General features: G+C 45.3%; 1 protein-coding gene across 3 annotated transcripts in view; it reads left to right on the forward strand.

Annotated features, from left to right (window-relative positions):
* The window catches only part of IFT43 (intraflagellar transport 43), an 81777-nt gene that overhangs the window by 45286 nt on the left and 14960 nt on the right, over positions 1-21531 (forward strand). For all 3 annotated transcript variants that reach the window (XM_038545341.1, XM_038545343.1, XM_038545342.1), the window contains 2 exons: positions 12216-12248; positions 12891-12937. In XM_038545341.1, the coding sequence (XP_038401269.1) occupies positions 12216-12248; positions 12891-12937 (80 nt within the window). The remainder of the gene's footprint in view (positions 1-12215; positions 12249-12890; positions 12938-21531) is intronic.

Below are 21531 nucleotides of genomic sequence, written 5' to 3' on the forward strand. Positions count from 1 at the left end.
TGGGGAATTGAGCACTTTCCACTGGGCTCGTTACCACCCAAACAAAATTAGGGTTTGAATCCAGACAAACGTGAAAGGACTTTGGGGTAGGTGCCAGGTTGTTTTCTGTGGTCAACCCCATCAAGCAGAGCTCTAGAAGTCACTGTGTGAGACCATCCTATCACAAAGACTGTGTTGTGTGATACAGAGGGTCAGGTGTGCCAAGGAGCATAGAAACAATTTCACCAAATTCTAGAAGCTTCTTAGAAGTGGGGAGTCCTTTGGAAAGGATTTGAAAGCCAGAACAAGTTGTCTTTTAGACGGGGATGAACAGAAGTGGCTGAGATGAAGGAAGGGAGCCAAGAGGCAGAGAAAGTAAAGCAGGAGATGGGAAACAGGGGAGGGGTGCCCGCTGAGAAACCTAAGGTTAACGCTGGAGGCGAAGGTAATGCTGTAGGAAGCATTGTCCGGCTGGCCAAGAGGCCCTGAGAGCCAGGCCAAGTGTTTCTCCCATGGGGATGGGAGGTACCAGGCCAGGTGGTGAGGGTGGGCCCCTGGGCATGTCTGCTAAGGGCTGGGGGGCTGGGAAACGAGAGATCTAGAAGCAAAAAGTATGAAGCAACTCAGCTGGGCAGGCCTAGCCAGCACCCAGCTCCGGATTGGGGTTCAGTTGCAGGACATAGGAGGAGAAAGAGCATGTCCAGCCTGGGCAATGATTAATGGCATAAGAAGTAGAGGCTGGGGGGAGAATAATAATCCAGTAATAATAATATCGGCAGCAGCCACTAATCACTGAGCACTCCTTGTGTACCATGTACTTTGCTAAATGCTTTGCACAGATTAGCTCATTGGAGCCTTAGCAGGACCCTGTGAAGCAAAATGTGGTAGCCTCGCCGATTCTGCAGTTTTCAGTGGCTTGTCTGAGAGCACGCAGCTCTTGCATGCTGACACTCTACCGTGAGCCCTCTGACTCCAGAGCCCTGCTTGGCCACTGGCTTTTTTTTTTTCTTTCTTTTTTTTTTTTTAATTTTTTTATTGGAGTTCAATTTTCCAACATATAGCATAGCACCCAGTGCTCATCCCGCCAAGTGCTCCCCTCATTGCCCATCACCCAGTCACCCCAACCCCCTTTTAAGCCTGTTGTTCAAACAGGGTCCCAAGATCAGAGCTCAGCACCCATGGGTAGACAGGCCAGATTCCCAAGTGGTAGAGCCTGGGGCTTGAGGCCCCTTGGACTGGAGAACAAAGGGCTGCTTCCTGGGGAGCCCGATTTGGAGGTTTGGAGGGTTCAGCACAACCAGGCAGACACCCTCTTTCCAGCCACTCAGAGGGAAAGGAAGTAGAGAGGAGTCCTAGTAAGCAGGAAGAGAACGACGGGATTGTTAAGGTCAGGTTAACTGTTCAGGAGAGACAGTAAATTTCCCTGTGCGACTGGGAAGGTAGAGGCTGGTTTTGACAACCCCTAAGAAAAGAGAAAGGAGGACTGAGATGGAAAATGTGCTGAATTTCTGAAGTAAGAAGGGAGTTTGTGTTTATTGTCTCTAAAAACGAATGAATAGGGGCACCTGGGTGGCTCAGTCTGTTAAGCAGCTGACTCTTGGTTTCAGCTCAGGTCCTGATCTCAGTGCTGTGAGATCGACCCCACGACAGGCTCCATGCTCAGTGCTGAGCCGCCTTGAGATTCTCTCCCTCTGCCCTCCTTCCACAACTCATTCTCTCTCTCTCTCTCTCTCTCAAATAAATAAATACATATTTTAGAAATGATTGAATAAAGGAAAGAGGATTTCCTCCCTCCCTGCCTCCCTCCTTTCCTTCCTTCCTTCCTTTTTTTTTTTTTTTTTTTCTTGCCACATTGACTTTGGGGTCTCCAAACCAGCACATCTCAGTAAATGAAATTTGGGGGCCAGATAAGTCAGTTCCAAGGAAGAGGCTGCTGAGGGGAGGGTGGTCAGACTAGGGAATAGTGTAAATGGGGAACAGATGGGGAGAGGCAGGGTCGATGTCATTCACACAGCTGAGGGGAGACCTGGGAAGTCATGGAGTGCGGGGGCCCCTTCAGTTTAGAGAGGGAGGAAATGAGGCTTGGGGTGCTTAAGTGACTCAGGTATAAAATCTTAGAGTTAGAAAAGCCCTTGAATGTCACCTTGGCCTGCTGCCCAAGGTCATACAGATAATTAGCATAAGAGAATGTGCCTCCCACTCTAGAGCCATGCCCATCCGCCAACCTCGCATGCATGCATTCATCAAGTTCATGAAAAGGCCACACAAGATACTATTTGTGCAGTAGCGAGTCTGTTAGCATGAAATTGTCTTTACTACAGTCCTCTGGGACCCTTAGAGAAATGCAGTTGATCCTATGAAACAATCTTCCAGGATTGGAAACAGGAAAAGTTTCAGAGGAAAAAGTTATGTATCGTGAGCCAGCCAGCCTGCTGAAGGGGACTCGCTGCTTTGCAGCTTGCACAGCTAAATGCCAGGAGGGGGTGACTGGGGACTCCCTTGACATAGATGATCTCCTTGTCCTCCCTTTGATGGATTCAGTCTTTCAGAAATGAAGTGCATATGTGAACGTCATACCTGCTTCTTCCCTTTTCTTTTTAGTTCTTTACTGAGAAATAACCAAGAGCAGTTTTAGTAGAGAAGCAGCTGCTCGGGCATCTGTCGGTGTAAATATACACACAGAATACAGCCCTCTCACGTAATGTAGGTTTTCTCTGGTCTGTGGGTCTTTGAGTTTACTTTTTGACCTATGCTTCTGTCACCACAACTGGTGACCATTCTGGGCTTTCCTGGTTTCACAGTGGTCATCGTACGAGCGGCCATGTTTAGAAGTGCAGGGGTGTCCTTGGCCTTGTCCAGGCTCATCTGTAGCAGGGAGTCACCAGGGTGGGTCCTGAGCCTTCCAGGGCTGCCCCACACCATGGCCTGCACTGCCCGCGTGCCCTTGCACACCCATAGCTAGCCAGAAGAGGGTCACCTGGAATGGCAGGTCACTTTTTCTTTGGGCACCTTATCACTTGGCTGAGTCTGAATGTATTCATGGGCCTTTGGGCAGGGCCACAGGATATAAAAAGAGGAGCAGAGAAAAGAGTGGGTCAGTGATTGGAAGGAAATCTTTACAGGTCTCTCCATTTATAGAGCAGAAACTTCTCTCCAGGAGAAGCAAAAGACCCAACCCGTTCAGTAATTAAAAATGGGCTGATATCCAGGTTTCCAGAAATACTGATAAAAGTTTGCCCCTGACTTGGGGACCCACATTTCCCCTTGTTTCACCCGCCCACCCCCCAACCTCATATCCACACTTACCAGAGATGGGCGCTGAGCCCCACAGCTCCTGTCTTTGTGCTGCTCACGTCAGTGGGAGAGTCTGTTTGCACCCTTCTAAACCTGCCCTTCACAAAGACAGGATGAGCTGTAGGTCAGACGTTGGGCAAACAGCAGTACCCAGCTATGAGAAGATAAATTCTGTGATTTTTAAAAAATTATTATTTTTCACAGTTAACCTTCTTATGGCTGGTCGTGCTAGCTTTCCATTGAGGAGCTGAAGTTTTCTTTTAAACGAATTTATTGAAGTAAAACATGAAGTAGGTGCAGAAAGTGCACAGCTGTAGGAAAATTCATGAAGGCGGCATTTGGAAATGACAGCCAGTGGGGGAACCCTGCCCTGGAGTGCTGCTTCTCCCCTCCATACCCCCCTCAGCAGGAGGGCTGACCATGCCCCTTCCACTCAGCCCCTTCCTGCTGCTTTGATACATAGTGAGTGGCGTGGTTTTCTTTGCCACCTCTCTTTCAATTGTGGACTTAAGTTACTTGAAGGGGGGGAAGAAAGAACCCAGTAAAAATGTATTTCTGGTCGCATGGTTCCCTCCTGATCCTTGACCGATGTCAGGGTATAGATTTATAGCATTGATAACCACCGCAGGACAGCCCCTTGTCTGCCTCTCAGCCACTTCAGGCCCCCTGCAGTCTTCTGAACACACGTGGCCCTTTCTGCCTCCTATCTCTATTCCAGTCGTTTCTTCCAGCATGGAGAGCCTTCCTGTGGCTCTTCTGCCTGTGTGAGCCTGCTCATCTTTTCAGTCTTCTAGAAAGTCTCTCCTGGCTGTTGCAACCAGTGTGACTATTTCCTCTTTTGTGCTACTGCGATATTTTGCTTCCATCTGCCTCACTTGTCCTGGGAAGTTGGGACCAGCAATAGACGAGGAATGAGAACCTTGGTTCCTAGCTACAGCTCTGTGTCCAGCTAGCTTCAGGGCTGTAGTTAGGTTGCTTTCATAACTCCTGGTCTCCATTTTCTCATGTAGAAGTTGCACAAGGAGGGGGCGGTAGTAGTCTTTCAGGCCCCTCAATGTGTGTCTTCTGGAGGTATTACTGCTATTTCTAGAATGCTCTTTTTTCTCCAGCAGAACTGTAAAATCTTGAGCAGAAGATCCCCAAATCTCAACACCTTCTCGTCATGCCAGATAGTTTCAAGCAAAGTGTCTGAATAAAATAATGTTCTTTTGAAACACCAAAGATATAGAATTCTCAACTCTTCCACTTTTTTTACTTCCTGATACCAGGCACATATACCCATTTTGTGTATGCCCATAATTGTTTTTAGCTGTTAAAACTTTCAGCCTTTTTTCCCTCTTGATAAATGAATGAATGCTTTAGAATTTCAAGCAGAACAGAGATGTCATTTTGAGTCTGACCAGCAGGGGGCAAACTTCACCCAGGAATTGCCTTCTAATTCATTACCTTCAACTGGACGGGCTTGGCAGTCTATGTCGTGGTGGTTGGTTTTCTTCTTTCTACTGGGCACCTTGTTGATGATACTGGCAAAGCTAAATACGATCTAATATGATCTAAAACCCCAAAGTGCCAACATTTAAGTGCTGGGGAGTCCTTGCTTGTCTTTAAAAGAAGGCAGATGTGTTGGATTCTGCTTGTCTTTAAAAGAAGGCAAATGATGTGTTGGATTCTGAACCCATGAATGGCAAGAACTGGGAGCCAAGGGGGGAGCTTCAACTTGTGGGAGAGGTTTCAATGAGGAGAAATCTCTTGGCAAAGCGAAGTTTCATGACAAATCTGACTTCTGAGGGACCCCCATTATTCAGTTTACAGCTTGATACTGAATAGACACAGTAGACAAGATTTGGTGGCAGCGTCTCCTTTGCTCAGATTCAGATTTTCACTGTGAAGGCTCTTTTTTGTGGGTTACACAATTTATAAAATAGAACCTTGGTTTTGGGATGTGCCAGTGAGGTGTTATATGATCTGAGATGTATTACCTCCTTCCTCTCATGCCTTGGTAAAATGTACCTCAGTGAGGTTTGGAGGCATTTGTGAGATTTTTATTGGACATTTAACAGTTATGAGGACAGAAAAGCTCATAAGAAAAAGTATTTTACTCCTTTTCCTCCAGAGGAGTGATACATTTTGAAAATGTAAGGTTTAACTGGTATCTCATTCTTGCTCTTTCCCTTGCCAAGTACTTATGACTGTGGCCTCAAAAAGTTTCCCCTTTTTGTCATGGGAGCCCTGTGAGCTACACAACTATGGCTTTAGCTTTTTTCTCCCAGGCAACAAGTTGCACTAGTAACCATTTGTCCAAAGCCTTTACATCTGGAACAGAGGCTGTGGTCCCTGGGGGCTGGGCAAGCAGAGGGCCTTCCCTGGGACAGTCGGGCCTCTACATGCCTGGCACTTTGGTCTATTTTAAGCCTGTTCTGTCCTGCAGCAGGAAGGTGAGTCTAGGGTCCAATATGTGCTGTGGATATTAAGAGACTTCAAGGACACTTCCCCCCATTTATCCCAGTTATGTCCCCTGCTAAAATAGGTTAACGGTGTCTAATTAACCACTGAACATTGTCATGCTGCATAAAGATAGCATCCGGGCTGTTCTCTGAGCCGTGGTACTTTATCTCCATTTAGATCTCTGCAGTATTCCATTAAACTCGAGAGAAACATTTTAACTGAGATGATGTCTACATTAGAGCTGCCTTTCACCCTTCAGCACGTAACCCATGTAAGCAGCAGCTGAGGCCTTATGTCTGATACAGCGGGGAGGACAGAGGAGACAGACTTCTCGGGCAGGAGGGTTTGTACAGCATTTCTTCCCCACACAGCCCCAGAATGGACCCAAGGATCATTCTGGTCCGGTGGTCCAGTGTGGCTGCAATCCCAGGTCATACCAGTGCCACCCAGCTGGTCTTCAGCTGACCAAGTCACTCCCCTCGAATGGCAGTGTAGTCTCTGAATGCCAAGAGAAAGGAATCGTATTTGAGCTAAAGCACTTAGAAAAGGAGAGAAAGGCAGTTTTGCTACATGGGATTTCCTTTTGTGCCACATGCAAGCTGTCATGTTTTAAATAAAACATATATAATAAATCCCACAATGAAACCAACCTTAACTACCAAATTTTCAGGCTTAACAAAGTACAGTACTACTATAGTTGGAAGTGCATCCTTGTCATGGAAAATACTCATTGGATTTGAAGCAGAGTCTATGGAATGAGCATTTCCCATCATGTAGAACTACCTGGGTGCTTCTGTTGAGTAGGGATTAAGAGCTGGGCTTTGGTGTCAGCCCAGAGCTTGTATTCTAGCCCTACAGCTTTCTAGCTGGGTGACCTTAGGCAACTTACTCTACTTCTCTGAGCCTGTCTACCCATTTGTAAAATGGAGCGAATCAAAAAAGATGCTGCGATAATGAAATAAAATAGTGTATTAATGCCATATGCCACTAAAATATATATGATATTATATAATAGTAATATACATAAAGAAGATAGTATAATAACAGTGCTAGGTGCTTGGCAAGCTCAATAAATGTTAACTGTTAATATCATCAGTCATCAGCCTTCCTGCAACTGGCTTGTGGGGCAGAGCCTGGGAATGTCCCCCACCCACCCCCATCCAAGGAGGGAAGGTGGCTGTGTGAAGCCAGGAGGAAGAAAACTAGCGTGGGTCAGAGAGAAGCAGGGTGAAAACCAGGAGGGACTGATTGAGGGTTGGGCTGAACGAGGCTTTATTATTTATTTATTTTTTAAATAACAATCTTTCCTTTTATTTTTTTAAAAGATTTTTATTTATTCATGAGAGACGGAGGGAGAGAGAGAGAGAGAGAGAGAGAGGCGCAGAGACACAGGCAGAGGGAGAAGCAGGCTCCATGCAGGGAGCCTGATGTGGGACTCAATCCTGGGACTCTAGGATCATGCCCTGAGCCAAAGGCAGACGCTCACCCACTGAGCCACCTAGGCATCCCTGAATGAGGCTTTAAATGGAGGTAGGGATAGCAAGAAAACACCAGGGCCAAGTTACCAACCCGGTCTGTGTGTCACTCGCTGGAAAGCAGGCAGCCAAAGTGCCCTTACTCCTGTTACCCTATCCCCACAAGGTAGGAGGTAAAGAAGAACATTCCTGTCACTGTCCAGAGCTAAAGCTTCATTCTGCAAAATGGCCAAAGCAATCAGCAAGTGATGGAGTAGCTCTTAAAAAGAAACCTGGCATTTAATTAACTTTTCAAAGTGCTGGTTCAGCAACCTCTGTGTATTACATTTTGAATATTGAACAAGCATCTCTAATCGGATCTGAACCACTTCTGGGCCTGCCAGCATGAAGAGCACCTGCTCAAGTTTTATGAATACCATGGAATCTTGTCTGAATTTTGGGCCAGCCAACTCAGGATTACTCAGGTATGGAGGCTACAGTCTATGGAGCCTTTTCTTCCCTCCTCTCAGCCTTTAGGTCAAGTCAGAGTTCACTAACACTGGTTAGAAGAAAGTGGGCAACTCAGCAGTATAGAGCAGCAAGGTTTCCATTATACTGCTGACTACCCGTAGTTGAGCTTACTATCTGAAGTGAAGTTTAGAGCATTGATTCTCAGGTGTGACTGGGTCCCATTTTTAGAGATTACTGCCTCAGAGGGCCTGGGGTAAGGCCCAGCACATGAACTCTGAAAAAAACCCTCAGTGACTCTAATTATGCACCACTGGTTAAGAACTCTTGGTTTAAAGGATTCTCTATAGCTTTCAGTTCTATGTTTGTACCATCTATTGCCTTCTGTAAGCGTGGAAAGTCAGGAATGGGCTGTCAGCACAGGAAATCCAAACAGATGTCTAGGTACCATCAGAACGTCTGAAAATCAGGAGGTATCTGCTTTTGAAAAGACTTGGGGCAGTATGTTTGGAATCCAGGGTGGAAGTCGGAAAATGGGGATTCTTGTTGCAGCCTCATTACTAACTAGTCTGGGATTTGGATGAAACACCCATCTCGGTGCCCCATGTCCCTCTCTATCACATAGTGTCTCTGAACCCTGCTTTGCCTCTTTTCCAGAGGGAGGCTGAGCTAGTGTTAGTGTTGGCAGATGGGAAGGTGAAGAAAACTGGCCAGTGCTCCACCTGCATAAGCTCGTGTCACCCGTGTTGTGATTGTCAGGTCTCTCCCTCTCCCCACTCCCCACAGTAGCCACTTCTGATGAAGGAGGTACGTGGGCAGGAGACTGTAGTAAAAGACCAGAAACCTGGGGCAGAGCTGACTGCAGCCCTATAAACTACCTGCCCTGGGCCTGGACCCAGGCCACACCATTTCCTCAGAAGTATATTTGTAAGGAGGAAATGATGCTAAACCCATAGTCCTCTCTACCTCACAGTCTGTGGAGGCAGGACTTCAGCCCACATCCTTCTTTAGTTACCCACGCTGTTGAGCTGTGATAGATTGCCATACTTTGTTTTTGTTTTGTTTTTAACCTATCACTAACAATTTAAAAATATATTCTAGGGGCACCTGGCTGGCTCAGTGGTTGAGCGTCTGTCTGCCTTTGGCTCAGGTCATGATCCTGGGGTCCTGGGATCAAGTCCCACATCGGGCCCCCTGCAGGGAGCCTGCTTCTCCCTCTGCATATGTCTCTGCCTCTCTCTCTCTCTCTCTCTCTCTCTGTCTGTCTCTCATGAATAAATAAAATAAAATCTTGAAAATAAGCAAATAAAAATATATTCTATGTCATGACTGGATATGTTTCTATATATAAAACTGTGGGGGAAAGTTTATGTAATACTTACTTTGCAGGACACTCTCTTTTCTGTTTTACTCTATGCCACTAAAAAAGAAAAAGAGGGGTACCTGGGTGGCTCAGTCATTTAAGCATCCAACCCTTGATTTCAGCTCAGGTCATGATCTCAGGGTTGTGAGATTGAGCCCCATGTTGGGCTCTGCACTCAGCGGGAAGTCTGCTTGAGATTCTCTCTCTCCCTCTGCCCCCTCCCCTAAGCTCTCATTCTCTCTAAAGATAGATAAATAAAAGAAAAAAAGGAAAAAGACAAGACAAGGCTGGTAGTGATCCACTAAATCCACTGTAGGTCATGACCCATAGAGAGTCATGGAATCAATTTAGTCTTTAGTCTTTAGTCCCCAGCCTTTCTCGTCTTTTCTTTTTCTTCCAGTGTTGGGGACGACTGGGAGCTCAGACTCATTACAGCCTCGCTCCACTTCCCTAGAGTTTTCCATGTTGGGAATGCAGGTCCAATTTATAGGCTTTGTGTTTGAAGAATTCAGAAATCTGTATTTTTGTATGAAATCTCCCAATTTGGACAACAAATTCATGTTAAAACAAAAACAAAAATAAATAGCAGTGTGGTCCAGACACACATGCTCACTAGATAAGGCCAGAAAACTCTCAGCCTCATCAAAGGCAGGGTGTTCCATAGCCAGTTCTCCAAGGCCTTGCCCAAGTTCCCCCTAGACTTTCCATCTCCTGAACAGTAGGCTTGACCAGAATCTGCTATTTCTGGCAGAGAGAGAGAGAACAAGAGAACATGCTGCCTGAGGGCATCCCCACCCTCTGTTCTCTAGGGCTCAATTTCGATCATGCTCCTTCTCATGGGGTGAAATGAAATTTGGAAGAGTCCTTGGGCTCCCTCTGGAGTGAGAGAGTAGGTGAGCTCAGCAGTCATTATGCTGAATGTGAAACTCATGGCCGTTTTTGGATGTTGAGTGGATAAATGGCAATTAATCAGCCTTCCCCGAAGATTAGCGTTACCATTGATTGTTTCCTTCAGATGAAATCACTGCTACTTTGGCCATGGCACATTGCTTAGGAAGGAACAATACTGTCACAACTCCTAGGGGTGATCAGAGAGATCCTATGTTTCTTATGTACAAGATGCAAGTGCATTAATCACATTGTTCTTCTCGGACCCTGTATTCATCCAAGCCTCCTGCCATTGGTGACATATCACCAAGGCATTTGGATGGTGAGTTTGTAGAGTTCAACTTCACCAAGACAATTAGAAGCAGTGGTCCTGGGGGACGGATGTGAGCTAGGAGCAGAGCCTTCTGTCCTCCCACACAGGTGGCTTTGGTGGCTGCCAGGTGTTCTATGTTTAGAATTTTCTTGACTTCAAACAGTATTGGAAACCCATATCATCCAGCAACACCACGGTGGTGATCTTTGGGCACCCTATTTCCATTTATCTGTGGTACCTCCTCCTGCCAGTTCTGTCCCACTCGACCTCCTCCCCCTAATTGCTTCATCTCTTTACTTTCCCTTTAAAGAGTCAAAAACTGCAGCAATGGACAAAAATAAAAATAATCGGGGCACCTGGGTGGCTCAATGGTTCAGTGTCTGCCTTCGGCTCAGGGCATAATCCCAGGGGCCTGGGATCATGTCCCGCATCAGGCTCCCCACAGGAAGCCTGCTTCTTCCTCTGCCCATGTCTCTGCCTTTCTCTCTGTGTCTCTTATGAATAAAAATAAATAAATAAAATCTTTAACAATAATAAAACGCTCAATAAAAAGAAAGAAAAATATCAAAAACTATAGCCTGGGAGAGCTCAAGAGTTGTTCCATCCTGTTCTTCCAGTTTTTACCCATTCACTCTCCCTCCCAAGGGAAGCCAAAATACTCCCACCTCCCCTTCCTTCCTTAACAGTGCACTTGGTATAGTCTGAATTTCATGGAGACTAGTCTATTTAAATTTAGGCTTAATTTCGGATTATACTCAGAGAGGGGGAGGGGTGGTTTGCATCTTGCAGGAATTGCTGATTGGTTCCGATGTAGCTCTGCTGGCGAGGCTCATGGGCCCAGCACTGCCAAAGGCCTTCTCACACACCCTGACTCCTGGCCCTTATGACACTGCCACCACCCTTTGCACCTGCTCGTCGTGGTGATTGACTTCTGAATTGAAAGAATTCATTAAAAAACAAACAACTTGTTATTGTGGAAATTCTCAGACATACAGAAAAGTAGTCAACATGTACACAACACCCAACTTTAATAATTGTCAACATTTGGTCAGTCCCATTTAGAAGACTTTCGATCCATGTTTCTCAGGGTGTCAGTAGTGACCACCTTACATTAGGATTACCTAGGGATTTGTTTAAAACGTGTATTCTTAGACTCCCCTCCCCCAGATCAGTTGATCCAGAAAGCTCTCTCTACCAGGTCCAGCGATCTACATGTCTGTCAAGCTCCCCAGATGGTTCTTATGCACATTGAAGGTTGAGAACCACAGCCTTAGATAAATGTCTATATATAACTAGGCTTCCTGTTCTCATGGAATGTCTGAAGGGTACTACCTGCCCAACATCACTCATGGGGTCTTCTGGTCCTTGAAGTGGAGGCTGCAGAAAGGCCCAGAGCCTACAACTTGTACTGCATGGCCAGCTTATCTCTCTTCGCTCCTGGGAAGCTGCACATGCTAACAGCTATAGCTCCAAGTAAGACCCATGGCCTCAGTCGGAAGAAAGTGCTCTATAAATTGGTCCACTAGTTGTTGAAAGGAGGGGAATGGATCATCTATACCCATTTGAATTCTCAACTTCTCAATCTGAGGTTAAACCCAATGATTTAGGGGCACCTGGGTGGCTCAATGGTTGAGTGTCTGCCTTTGGATCAGGTCGTGATCCCAGGATCCTGGGATCAGCTCCCACATTGGGCTTCCTGCAGGGAACCTGCTTCTTCCCCTGCCTACATCTCTGTCTCTCTCCCTGGGTCTTCCATAAATAAATAAATAAAATATTTTTAAAAAATCAAAAATTTAAGTTGGAGTCATACTGAAATAAGGCTACAGGAAGGCTTTATGGCGTCTCTAATTCTCTCATGCTGGTTATGGGTCTTGGTTTACAAAGAGAAAACTAAATCAAAGCACTTGGAATATGCTAATTTGCCCTCACTTTTGAAACCCCCTCTCCGACATACCCCATCAATGCATGAGACTAGTATGTTCTCATAAACCTTGTTTTCCTTTTTTTTCAGGTCAGGAAGGAGGGCTTCTGAAGAAGTAGAAGAGTATGTTTCCAGGATTCTTATTGCATCTTTTGGTGACCTTTGCTAGCAGTGCAGTCTTGGTGACCATGATCTGTTCAGCCTTTGTTGGACTCAGCAGTAGAAAATAGAATGAATCTGGCTTTTGTCTGGGCCTCTAGTTATGCACACTGAATCTAGGGTTCAGTTAATGTTCTTTCCTTAGCTGAAGGTCTGGGCCCTGGCGTTAATGTCTGCATTCTTCTCCCAGCCTGTGGTTTTTAGAACTCTGTGTCCAGGTATCAGAGTGCTTGACCCATGGTTCTTCTTTATTGCTTCAGATGGGCAGGAATGACACCAGCCTTCTAAACCTAGCCTTCTCCTAAGACTTATATCAGAAAGGAAGGAAGAAGGTTTCTAGGTAAAGATAGAATGTAGAGGCAAGAGCCACTGAATTTCACACCCCCGGAGTTGAGAGGACCATTCATATCATAGTTTGTGGAATGGTGCACTGCACAGCTTGTGCAACCATATGTGACACACCCTAATTAGGTTTGACTAAGTTGATGGAGGAAAGTGGGTCCAGAAACCTTCTCATCTAGAAGAAACAATATACAGCAATGGTTTCGGTGGTTTCTTTCCACATTTGAAATTTATTTTCTTTCCTTTCCTTCTTTTTGGGGGCAGTCACCGCCTCAGACAGCAGAGCTTCGGTGGATCAGATGACGGAGGAGGTAAGATGCCTTTGGAGAATATCACAAAGGCCTCCAGAGAGACTCCATGGCCCCATCCTTCGCATCTCTGTGTCTTGCTGAGAGCTGCCTCCGCCTGGAGCACCTCAGCCCTGTGGCTGTCTGCCAGCCCCACTTGTCCTTCACAACGCTGCTGAAGTGTCTCCTCTGAAATGTCTTCCCTTCCCACCCTGCTCCCTCTCTGACTCAGGTATTTCTTCCCTGTGCTCCCACAGCCTCCTGGGCAAACCTCCATTGTAACCACAGCAATACTAGCTACTGTTTAGTAGGTGTTTATTGTATACCCGGCACTGTCCTACCAGTTTATACATGTTGAACCGTTTAATTGTCACAGCCACCCCATGAGATGGTACTATTGTCCCCATTCTACAGTTGAGGAAACTAAAGCACAGAGAGGTAAAGTGTTTCCAGTTCACTATAAACTCTGTACTCCAATTGGATAGTTTCCACTGTGTAAATGCTCTTTTGCTCTACAGTCTTGATCTACCCTTAAGACCATTCAGTGAACTTGTTCTTTCAGATTCTGGATTTCCAGCTCTAGAAGCTCCAGACAGTTCTGTGTCTTCCATTTATCTCCTTATGCTGATCATGTTTTGCTTTATCCTTGGTGATAGCCTTCATAGTAGCTGTTGTCAAGTCCTTTCCTGCTAATTCTAGCATCTGTTTCCTGTGTCTCTATCGAGTGATTTTTCTTCTGGTTACAAGTCATATTTTTCTGAGTCTTCACGTGATTAGTAGTTTTTGATTGGACACTGGTCATTGTGAGTGTTACTATGAACATTTGGATCTTGTCTTTTTTTAAAGACTGATACATCTGTTTTAGTAAGTAGTTCATGTGTTTGTTGGTCAACTTGATCATTTTGAGAATTGTTTCTAAGGTTTATTAGGACAAGTTTAGGGTTAACCCTAAACATTAAGATACTCGGTGTCCCTGCCTGGTGGTTTAGCAAGGACTCTCCACTCTCCCCAGGTGAGCTGAGCCCCTTCCAGTTCTTTATAACCCGTGGGTGGGGATTGTTCACCTCACACTTACACTTGTTAGTAATTCTTTTCCCAGCCATGTGGAGTTTGACCCTGTACACACAGTTTGGAATGCAGTCAATCTAGGGGACACCTGGGTTGGCTCAGCTCTTGATTTTGGCTCAGGTCATGACTTCAGTTATGGGCATGGAGCCTGCTTGAGATTCTCTCTCTCCCTCTGCACCTCCCCTGCACCTGCTTTATTAAAAGAAGGAAAGAAGGAAAGGAAGGAAAGGAAGGAAGGAAGGAAGGAAGGAAGGAAGGAAGGAAGGAAGGAAAAGAAAAGAGAAAGAAAGAAAAGAAAAGAAAAAGAATGCAAGAAAGAAAGAAAAGAAAAGAAAAGAAAGAAAGAAAGAAAGAAAGAAAGAAAGAAAGAAAGAAAAGAAAAAAGAATGCAGTCGATCTAGATTTCTGCAACTCTTCTGCTACGTAGCATCTTTGTCTCATCCTTTGCTTCTCAAATTCCAGCCACCTTCGCCTACCTAAACTTGACTTCTTCTCAACCCAGTGAGCTCTCTATGCTCCACTAGGAGTTCCCCCTCCTTGGGCCAGAGTCCAGGAAATGTACCTGTAGGCAGAAAGCCAGGATTGATGACGGTAAGGCTCACTTCATTTCCCTTCCCTCAGGGATCACTGTCCTGTGCTCCCTGTTGTCTGCTGTCTGCACACAGCTGTTATCTTCCATTATTTCCAGGTTCCTAATTGTTCCCAGCAGGGAGGTAAGTCCAGTGCTGATGACTGTCTCATGGCTAGAGCCAGAGCCCCAAAGCTTTTAGTAACTAACCTTTGCATGTGACTACAAAGCGAAGGGGAGCATTAAATCTAGAAAGCTTAAACAGTGACCCATACTTTAGCTGCCTCACAGGACTGGAGGCATGTGTGACATGTGGACGATGCTAGGATGCTGGTTGAGACATAGAGTCCCAGCCACAGCATTCAGAAGCTGGAGCTGGGACCCAGAGACCCATTGTATTGCATACACCCAGTGTATTGATTTAAATACACTCCCTGGATGAATATTCTGCGCACCAAAGCTTGTCAAGCCTGCCGTAGTGCCTCTAAAGTCAGGACTGAGGACAGGAGAGGACAGGAATCATGAAAAGGTTCTTCTGTCTCATCTCATTCCAGAGGAGTTTTAAGGTAGAAAGGTAGTCACTGGAGGTCAGGAATTAAGCCTCCACTCTCAGATTTAGTAAGAGCTCAAGAGCACAGCTTCATCATTCTTCATCATTTGTCTTTGCTTTTCCTATTATCTCTTATCGACAAGCTCATTTCTTTTTACCGGATCTTCCTCCTTAGCTACTCACTAAACTCCTTGTAGCTGCCGAACTCGTCCACCCACTAATGATTCCCAGTGACCCTGTTAAATTAGGTGTACTGCATTTCTGTTCCCAAAATCTCTTTCCCCACATACGTACCTGGGATGCCTCGTGCCAGTGCTGAACTGTAGTGGCTCAGTGATTGATGGCTGCTGGCTATACTTTCAATCTGCCCGTCCTCACAGATTGTTGCTCCAGCCATCGGTTGCCTAGGATGACAGGGTGATCATCCAGGAGGCTGTGCCAAAGGACTCAAGGAGGCAGGGACCCCGCTGGACATGGACAAAGCTGATAGGTGCTCACAAATTTATGATGCTGACAACTCTGAGATGCTCATTAAATTCTTGGTCCCCAGAAGGTTTGCTCAGGTGGTATCTTCTCCAGGCCTCTCTCCACCCTACCCTGAACCTCTTTCTAATTCCCTTCAACAGATTTCTGAAATCCTCCTTTTTTCTTTTTTTTCAGTGTGTGAAAATGCTACAGTTTAAGAAGTAGCCATTAAACGTTACAGCAAAACCTTCTGAGTGCTAAAGTGTGCACACTTCTAAGTGCATATCATTATTATTTTAAAGATTTTATTTATTTAAGAGAGAAAGATAGTAGGAGCAGGAGGTGGGGCAGAGGAAGAGAGAGAAGCAGACTCCCTGCTGAGCAGGGAGCCTGACTCTGGGACTCCATCCCGGGACCCTGGGACCATGACCTGAGCCAAAGGCACACACTTAACTGACTGAGCCACCCAGGCACCTTCTAAATGTGTATTATTTAAAGGTTGTGCTGGCTGCTGTTGTGGCAACTCTTAAGGCCATCTTGTGTGAGCCCATCACTGACCATGCTATATCAAAGCAAAGAGATCATTATACAAAATTTCAGGACTCAGAGAAGAACTTCTGACTGTGAGTGAACACTCTGTCTCATACCACACGCCCACCAACATCACTGCCACCACCACTCATTGCCAAACTCATTTACTTCTCAAAACAAGCCTATGGGAAAGTTTTTAGAAATCAGCTTTATTGAGGGCTAATTTACATACACTAAACTGAATCCATTTAAAGCATAGCATTTGAGTTTCAACAGATACATATGCCCAGTGAAGCCACCACCACAATCAATACAGAATGTTGCCATCCCCCCGCCCTCCAAAATTTCTCATGCCCCTTTCTAGTCCATCCTTCCCCTGCTTCCGTCTCCAGGCAACTACTGATTCATATTTTGTCCCTATACAGTGGTTTGCATTTTCTGAAATTTTATGTGAGTCATGTATACATATGCTTTTGTACATACATAAGTTCTTTTTTCACTCACTGTAATGATTTTCAGTTTATCCAGGATGTTGTATGTATCATTAGCCTGTTCCATTTATCGATGAGTAATATTCCAGTGTATAGACATACCACTTTTTGGTTAGGTATTCACCTGGTAATCGACATTTGGATTGTTCATTATCCCTGTTTTAAAGATGAGCAAACAAAGGCAAAGAAAAATAACCTTGCCGAAGGTCACATAATAAGTGACAACACTTGGAAGGTGGCTCTTCTCACCACTATACCACCAGTGCCACACTGCCCAGCACCAGGATTTAGATATAAATCTTGACCCCAGAGTCCTTGCTCTTGGCCTCTGGGCTATAACAAATGGTATGACCCTTGGCTCTGTTGGGCATCTCCTTCTACAGGTGGGTTGTGTTAATATCAGCTCTCACGTTTGTAATATAGAGTGCCTAGCATGATTGATAGGATGCTAAATACAATTCCATTAAGGACGGAGAGAAGAAAGATATCTATTTTCAGAGAATACCTCTAGTATTTTTTTCCCCTTCATAAACTTGAAGTGTGAAATTAGTGATTTGGCCTTTATTTTGGCTCTGGAGGTTTGACATGTAAAACCCTTTCTTGTCAGAGTGCACTTGATTTTACCTTCTAGGAGGGATGCCTCTTCCCTGGCATAAATCTGTTTTCCATGCAGTTATGCCTGAGTCCTTTAATGGAAAATCAGTTCATATGTTACACTTCACACTCTACTTCGTCCATTTCACTATATGTGAATGTTTAGAATCCATTATGCAGTAGGAATCATATGTTACATGTAACTAGTTTCTAGAATTATCTTTGCTCAGAGAATTACTTGGTTGGCTAGCGAAGGCTGCTCCTTTGAACTTAGAATAACCAGTGGGTGGGGACACTCCATAAACGATTGCCCTGAATCATCTATGGAGGCTCATTCAGCAATGACATTAAGCAGATCTTTCGGCGCCTGTGAGGAAACCTACTGGTGCCCTTAATAAAATCATACCCAGGTTCTTCTACGTTGTCAGCATGAGGAGCATTGTCACATGAGAAGGGGCTGCTAATTTCCCTATACTTGGTAGCAGTAGTGATCGGCGAGCAATCCCAATGGAGAATATATCTTGGGGAATAGAAACGAGAATCCAAGGACTAGGACCCCCTCCAGGCAGGTGGTCTCTTTCTACCACAGTCGTAGAGGTTAGATTTCATTGAAGATGTCCAGCAGGTGTTCGTACAGTGCCTCCTGTGGCCATGACTGCTCCAGAAGCTGGAGATAGTGGCAAATAAGATAGCCCTTGCCCTCCAGCGGATGTAGTGAGAAATGCCACCTCCTTCCCCTCCCTGTCTTGTCTAGGAAACTTTCAGGAACCATGTCTCTCAGATCTGTTTCTCAGCATTCAGCCTCCCAAGCTTCACTCTTGGCACATATTCTCCTTCTTCCCCAAGAAGATGCCCAGGGAAAGAAGAGAAGTGCTTCCTCCCCTCCATCAATGCTTCAGGCTTCCGAGGGAAGAGAATAGAAAAGTAGAAGAAAAAGGCTTTTAGGGTAAGGTGTGTTTTTAGAATGAGAAATGGGAGTGACTGATGTTTGGAGGTGGTTTTGGAGTCTGTTGGTTAACTAGAATGTACTACATGGGACTCTTCACAAGGCCGAGGTGGGCCACAAGCTCACACAGTTTGAGGGGAGCCAGGCAGATACCATACACACATGAAAGAGCAGAAGCATGAGACAGTAGAGAATGGTGGGGCCTGTAGTAAACCTAGAGAGAAGAGATGGTGTGGCCTGAAAGTTTTCAAATTCACATTTCAAAAGTGACAGAATTTTTAAAATCAGTTCATAAGCAGAACCTAATGCATCTGCAAGTTGGATTAGGCCTTTGGGAAGTGATCTGCGAATGCTCCGTAGGTATAGTCTACAGAATAGTCCATAGACTTTGTAGGGCTGTGCTCTACAGGAACACAACTTTGCTGGGGAGACAGAACATAAGAGATGAAAGCATTGAAGAGGTAAGGAGCTAAGATGGCAGCATAATGGGTGGCACAGGTGGCCAGTGGTGGTTGCTGTGTTCATGATTTACATTAGCGAGGGCCACAATTCAGGTGACGAAGAGATCCCTGTGGACTGAGGGCACTTGAGGAAGAAGAAAGAATGAGCGGTGGGTCCTGAAGGTCAGGCAGCGTGTGGTCAGGTGAAGAAGAATGCAAAGGGCTTCTGAGTGAAGCCCGGCAGGAGGAGAGACTCCGCATGGAGAATGAATAAGGAATTTACAGTAACTGCAAGAGAAGCTGGTTCTGGTCCATTCTCAGCTACAGATATTAAGCGTCCCACGTAAACTGCGTTTAGTGAAGTTCAAAGATTGTTAGTCATCTGATTTGCTGGTACTAGGTGGGATCACTCACAGCTAGGGTTGACACGATGCTTCAGGGATGTTGGGAATCATGATTAGGACAACAGCTGAGAATAATGGACAGCCAGAGCCCCAAATGACTGCAGGGTTCCAATATTGTAGGATGGCCACACTAATGTTTCCTATTTAGATGACCGTGCTTTAGTGGCACAATTATCCATCTCTGTTCTTGGAATCAAGTTTCTGGTTGACACAAAGGCCTTTGGACTTCTTCTGTCATAGAAGGTTGTACGGGGTTAGAAGAAAAAGCATCAAATCCGGAATAGGGTTAAATGCAGCCTCTACATGTCACTTTGGGCTAGTTATTTATTCATTTATTTATTCATTCATTCATTCATTCATTTCGCCATCATTTGTTGAATACATACCATGATGCTTAGGGCTGGGCGCTGGGGATATGATGTTGCAGAGAACATTCTTAGTCTTTGCCCTTATACTGCTTATAGCCTAATCAGGGAAATGGGGAGTAAACAAATGGTCACAAAGCTAAAGAAGGAAGGACAAGTGACGATTGAGCACACTGAAGGCAGAGTATGGATCCATGAGAGAGAATAGCGTGGAGAACTGACTTGGATCAGGTGATGAGGGAAGGCCACTCAGAAGCAGTGGTTTTCACACCTCAACCTGAAGGAGGAGTGAAGTTGCCAGGAGGATGCAGGGGTGTGAGTAGGGCAGCTGGGGGACCCTGGTGGAGGAGACCGCAGGTGCAAAGTCTTGTCACCTCTCCAACTCCAGGAGCATTTCCAGTTCTATCTGATCTCTTCCAGCTCTAAAATCCAGCTCTCAGAAAGTGAACTCAGGATGGAATGTGAAGCTTTGAGATGAGCTTTGTGAGAAGCACACAAATGGCAGAAGAGCACTTCCTAGTCCTTAAAAAAGATGAGTAATAACTCAGGTTGAAACAACTTCTGAAAACACAATTAGATATGGACTCACCTTTCAAATAGTTTGTCTCAGAGTGGAATTCAAGTTAGGAAAGAATTGTAAGCCCCAAAGATGTCTTTCAAAAGTGGAAAGTCTCTGAAAACAGGAGCTTTAAAAAAAAGGGGGTGGGCCAGATCTTTCTTGCACTTAACAATTGCATTATGGGTGTCCCAGGTCCACGGGTGGAATGTTCACGGCCTCTTCCTGGCTGCTCCCGGCACCTCCTGGGCATCTCATCCCCACTAGAGAGGGCTGTGCTCTTGGCAACTCAGGTCTAGTTTTGACAGAATCAAATATCTCAAAACCTTCAGAATAATAAATCCTTATGACCAGCCAAAAAGTGTTTAATTCCTAAAGGACCAGCTGAGTTGAGCCACTTCTAGCCTGGGGCAATTGGGGACTTAATTCTGTAAGTGTAGCAATCTGGATGATCTGAAAGCTCTGAGTTTAAGGGTAATTGCTCAATTTTCTATCCATGTCAACAGGGAAAATAGGTAAAAGTGGCTGAACACAGCCAAGCAATGAGGCTGGATGAGATGTGAGATGCTGGCCTGTCAGTGGAATTAGAAAAATGCCATCTGTAGAGGGTTGTCACTCCCTCACCCCTATCTTTCCCTCTCCTCGGTCATCACCAGCTCTGGGCTTTTCTCACTCTCTTTTGGGCTCTTCCTCTGCACCGAGTCTTACCACCATGCCCTCTGTCCCTTCTGCAAACAGCAGAGTCGCTCTCAGCCTAAACAGCTTTAACGTGGAGAAAGAAAGTGGTAAGAATTCCTTAAGTACAGATAAATTAGAACCCTGCATCTCAGTTCCTTTCTCTTGCTTTGTAAGAACATTCCATTATGTCAGCATTCAATGTAGGGGACTTCTTAGGTGATCCACAAACCTAGTTCCTTTGGCCTCTAATCTTTTTAAACTATTACAACTAGCACTATTTTTTTTTTTTTATCCTTAAAATCAATTTGTGTGGAGGCACCTGGGTGGCTCAGTCAGTTCAGCTTCTGACTTTTGATCTCAGTTCAGGTCTTGATCTCAGGGTCGTGAGTTCAAGTCCCACGTTGGACTCCACACTGGGGATGGAGCCTACTTAAAAAAAAAAAAAAAATTGTTTTTTCTAAGTTTGGCGTCACTAGAACTGGATGCTAAGGTCTTTCTAAACCCATGCCTCCCCACCCTTCCCTGACACATAGATGAGCAGGAGTGCCTGTAGCTGTCCACATCCAGCACAGGAGTGGGGTCGGGTAGGGTGGGACTCACTGGTACAAAGGTTAGCTGTCCTGTCTATTGTGTCTATGCTTTGTTCTGTTTATAAGATACTGGATAACAAATTTGAGAAAGAAGTCATTCTTGTAGGAAATGGTATTGATAATTAATGTTAGTGTTCAGTGTAAGCCAGGCCCTGCACTGCTTTCCCTGCAATAACCCTCATAGCAGTTCTCAGAGGAGACACAGTGATCATCACCCCTGTACAAAGGAGGAAATTGAAGCCTTGTGAAGTTAAGTCACTCACAGGAGTCACATGGCTAAGAAGCAGTGATGTGCTGGCTAATATTTAACAATCAGCTCTCCAGGATAACAGAGTCCTCATTGGTAGTGTTTGCCAATTTCTGCGGTGTAGA

This window comes from Canis lupus, chromosome 8 (genome assembly GCF_011100685.1).
Source record: "Canis lupus familiaris isolate Mischka breed German Shepherd chromosome 8, alternate assembly UU_Cfam_GSD_1.0, whole genome shotgun sequence".
Taxonomy (NCBI): domain Eukaryota; kingdom Metazoa; phylum Chordata; class Mammalia; order Carnivora; family Canidae; genus Canis; species Canis lupus.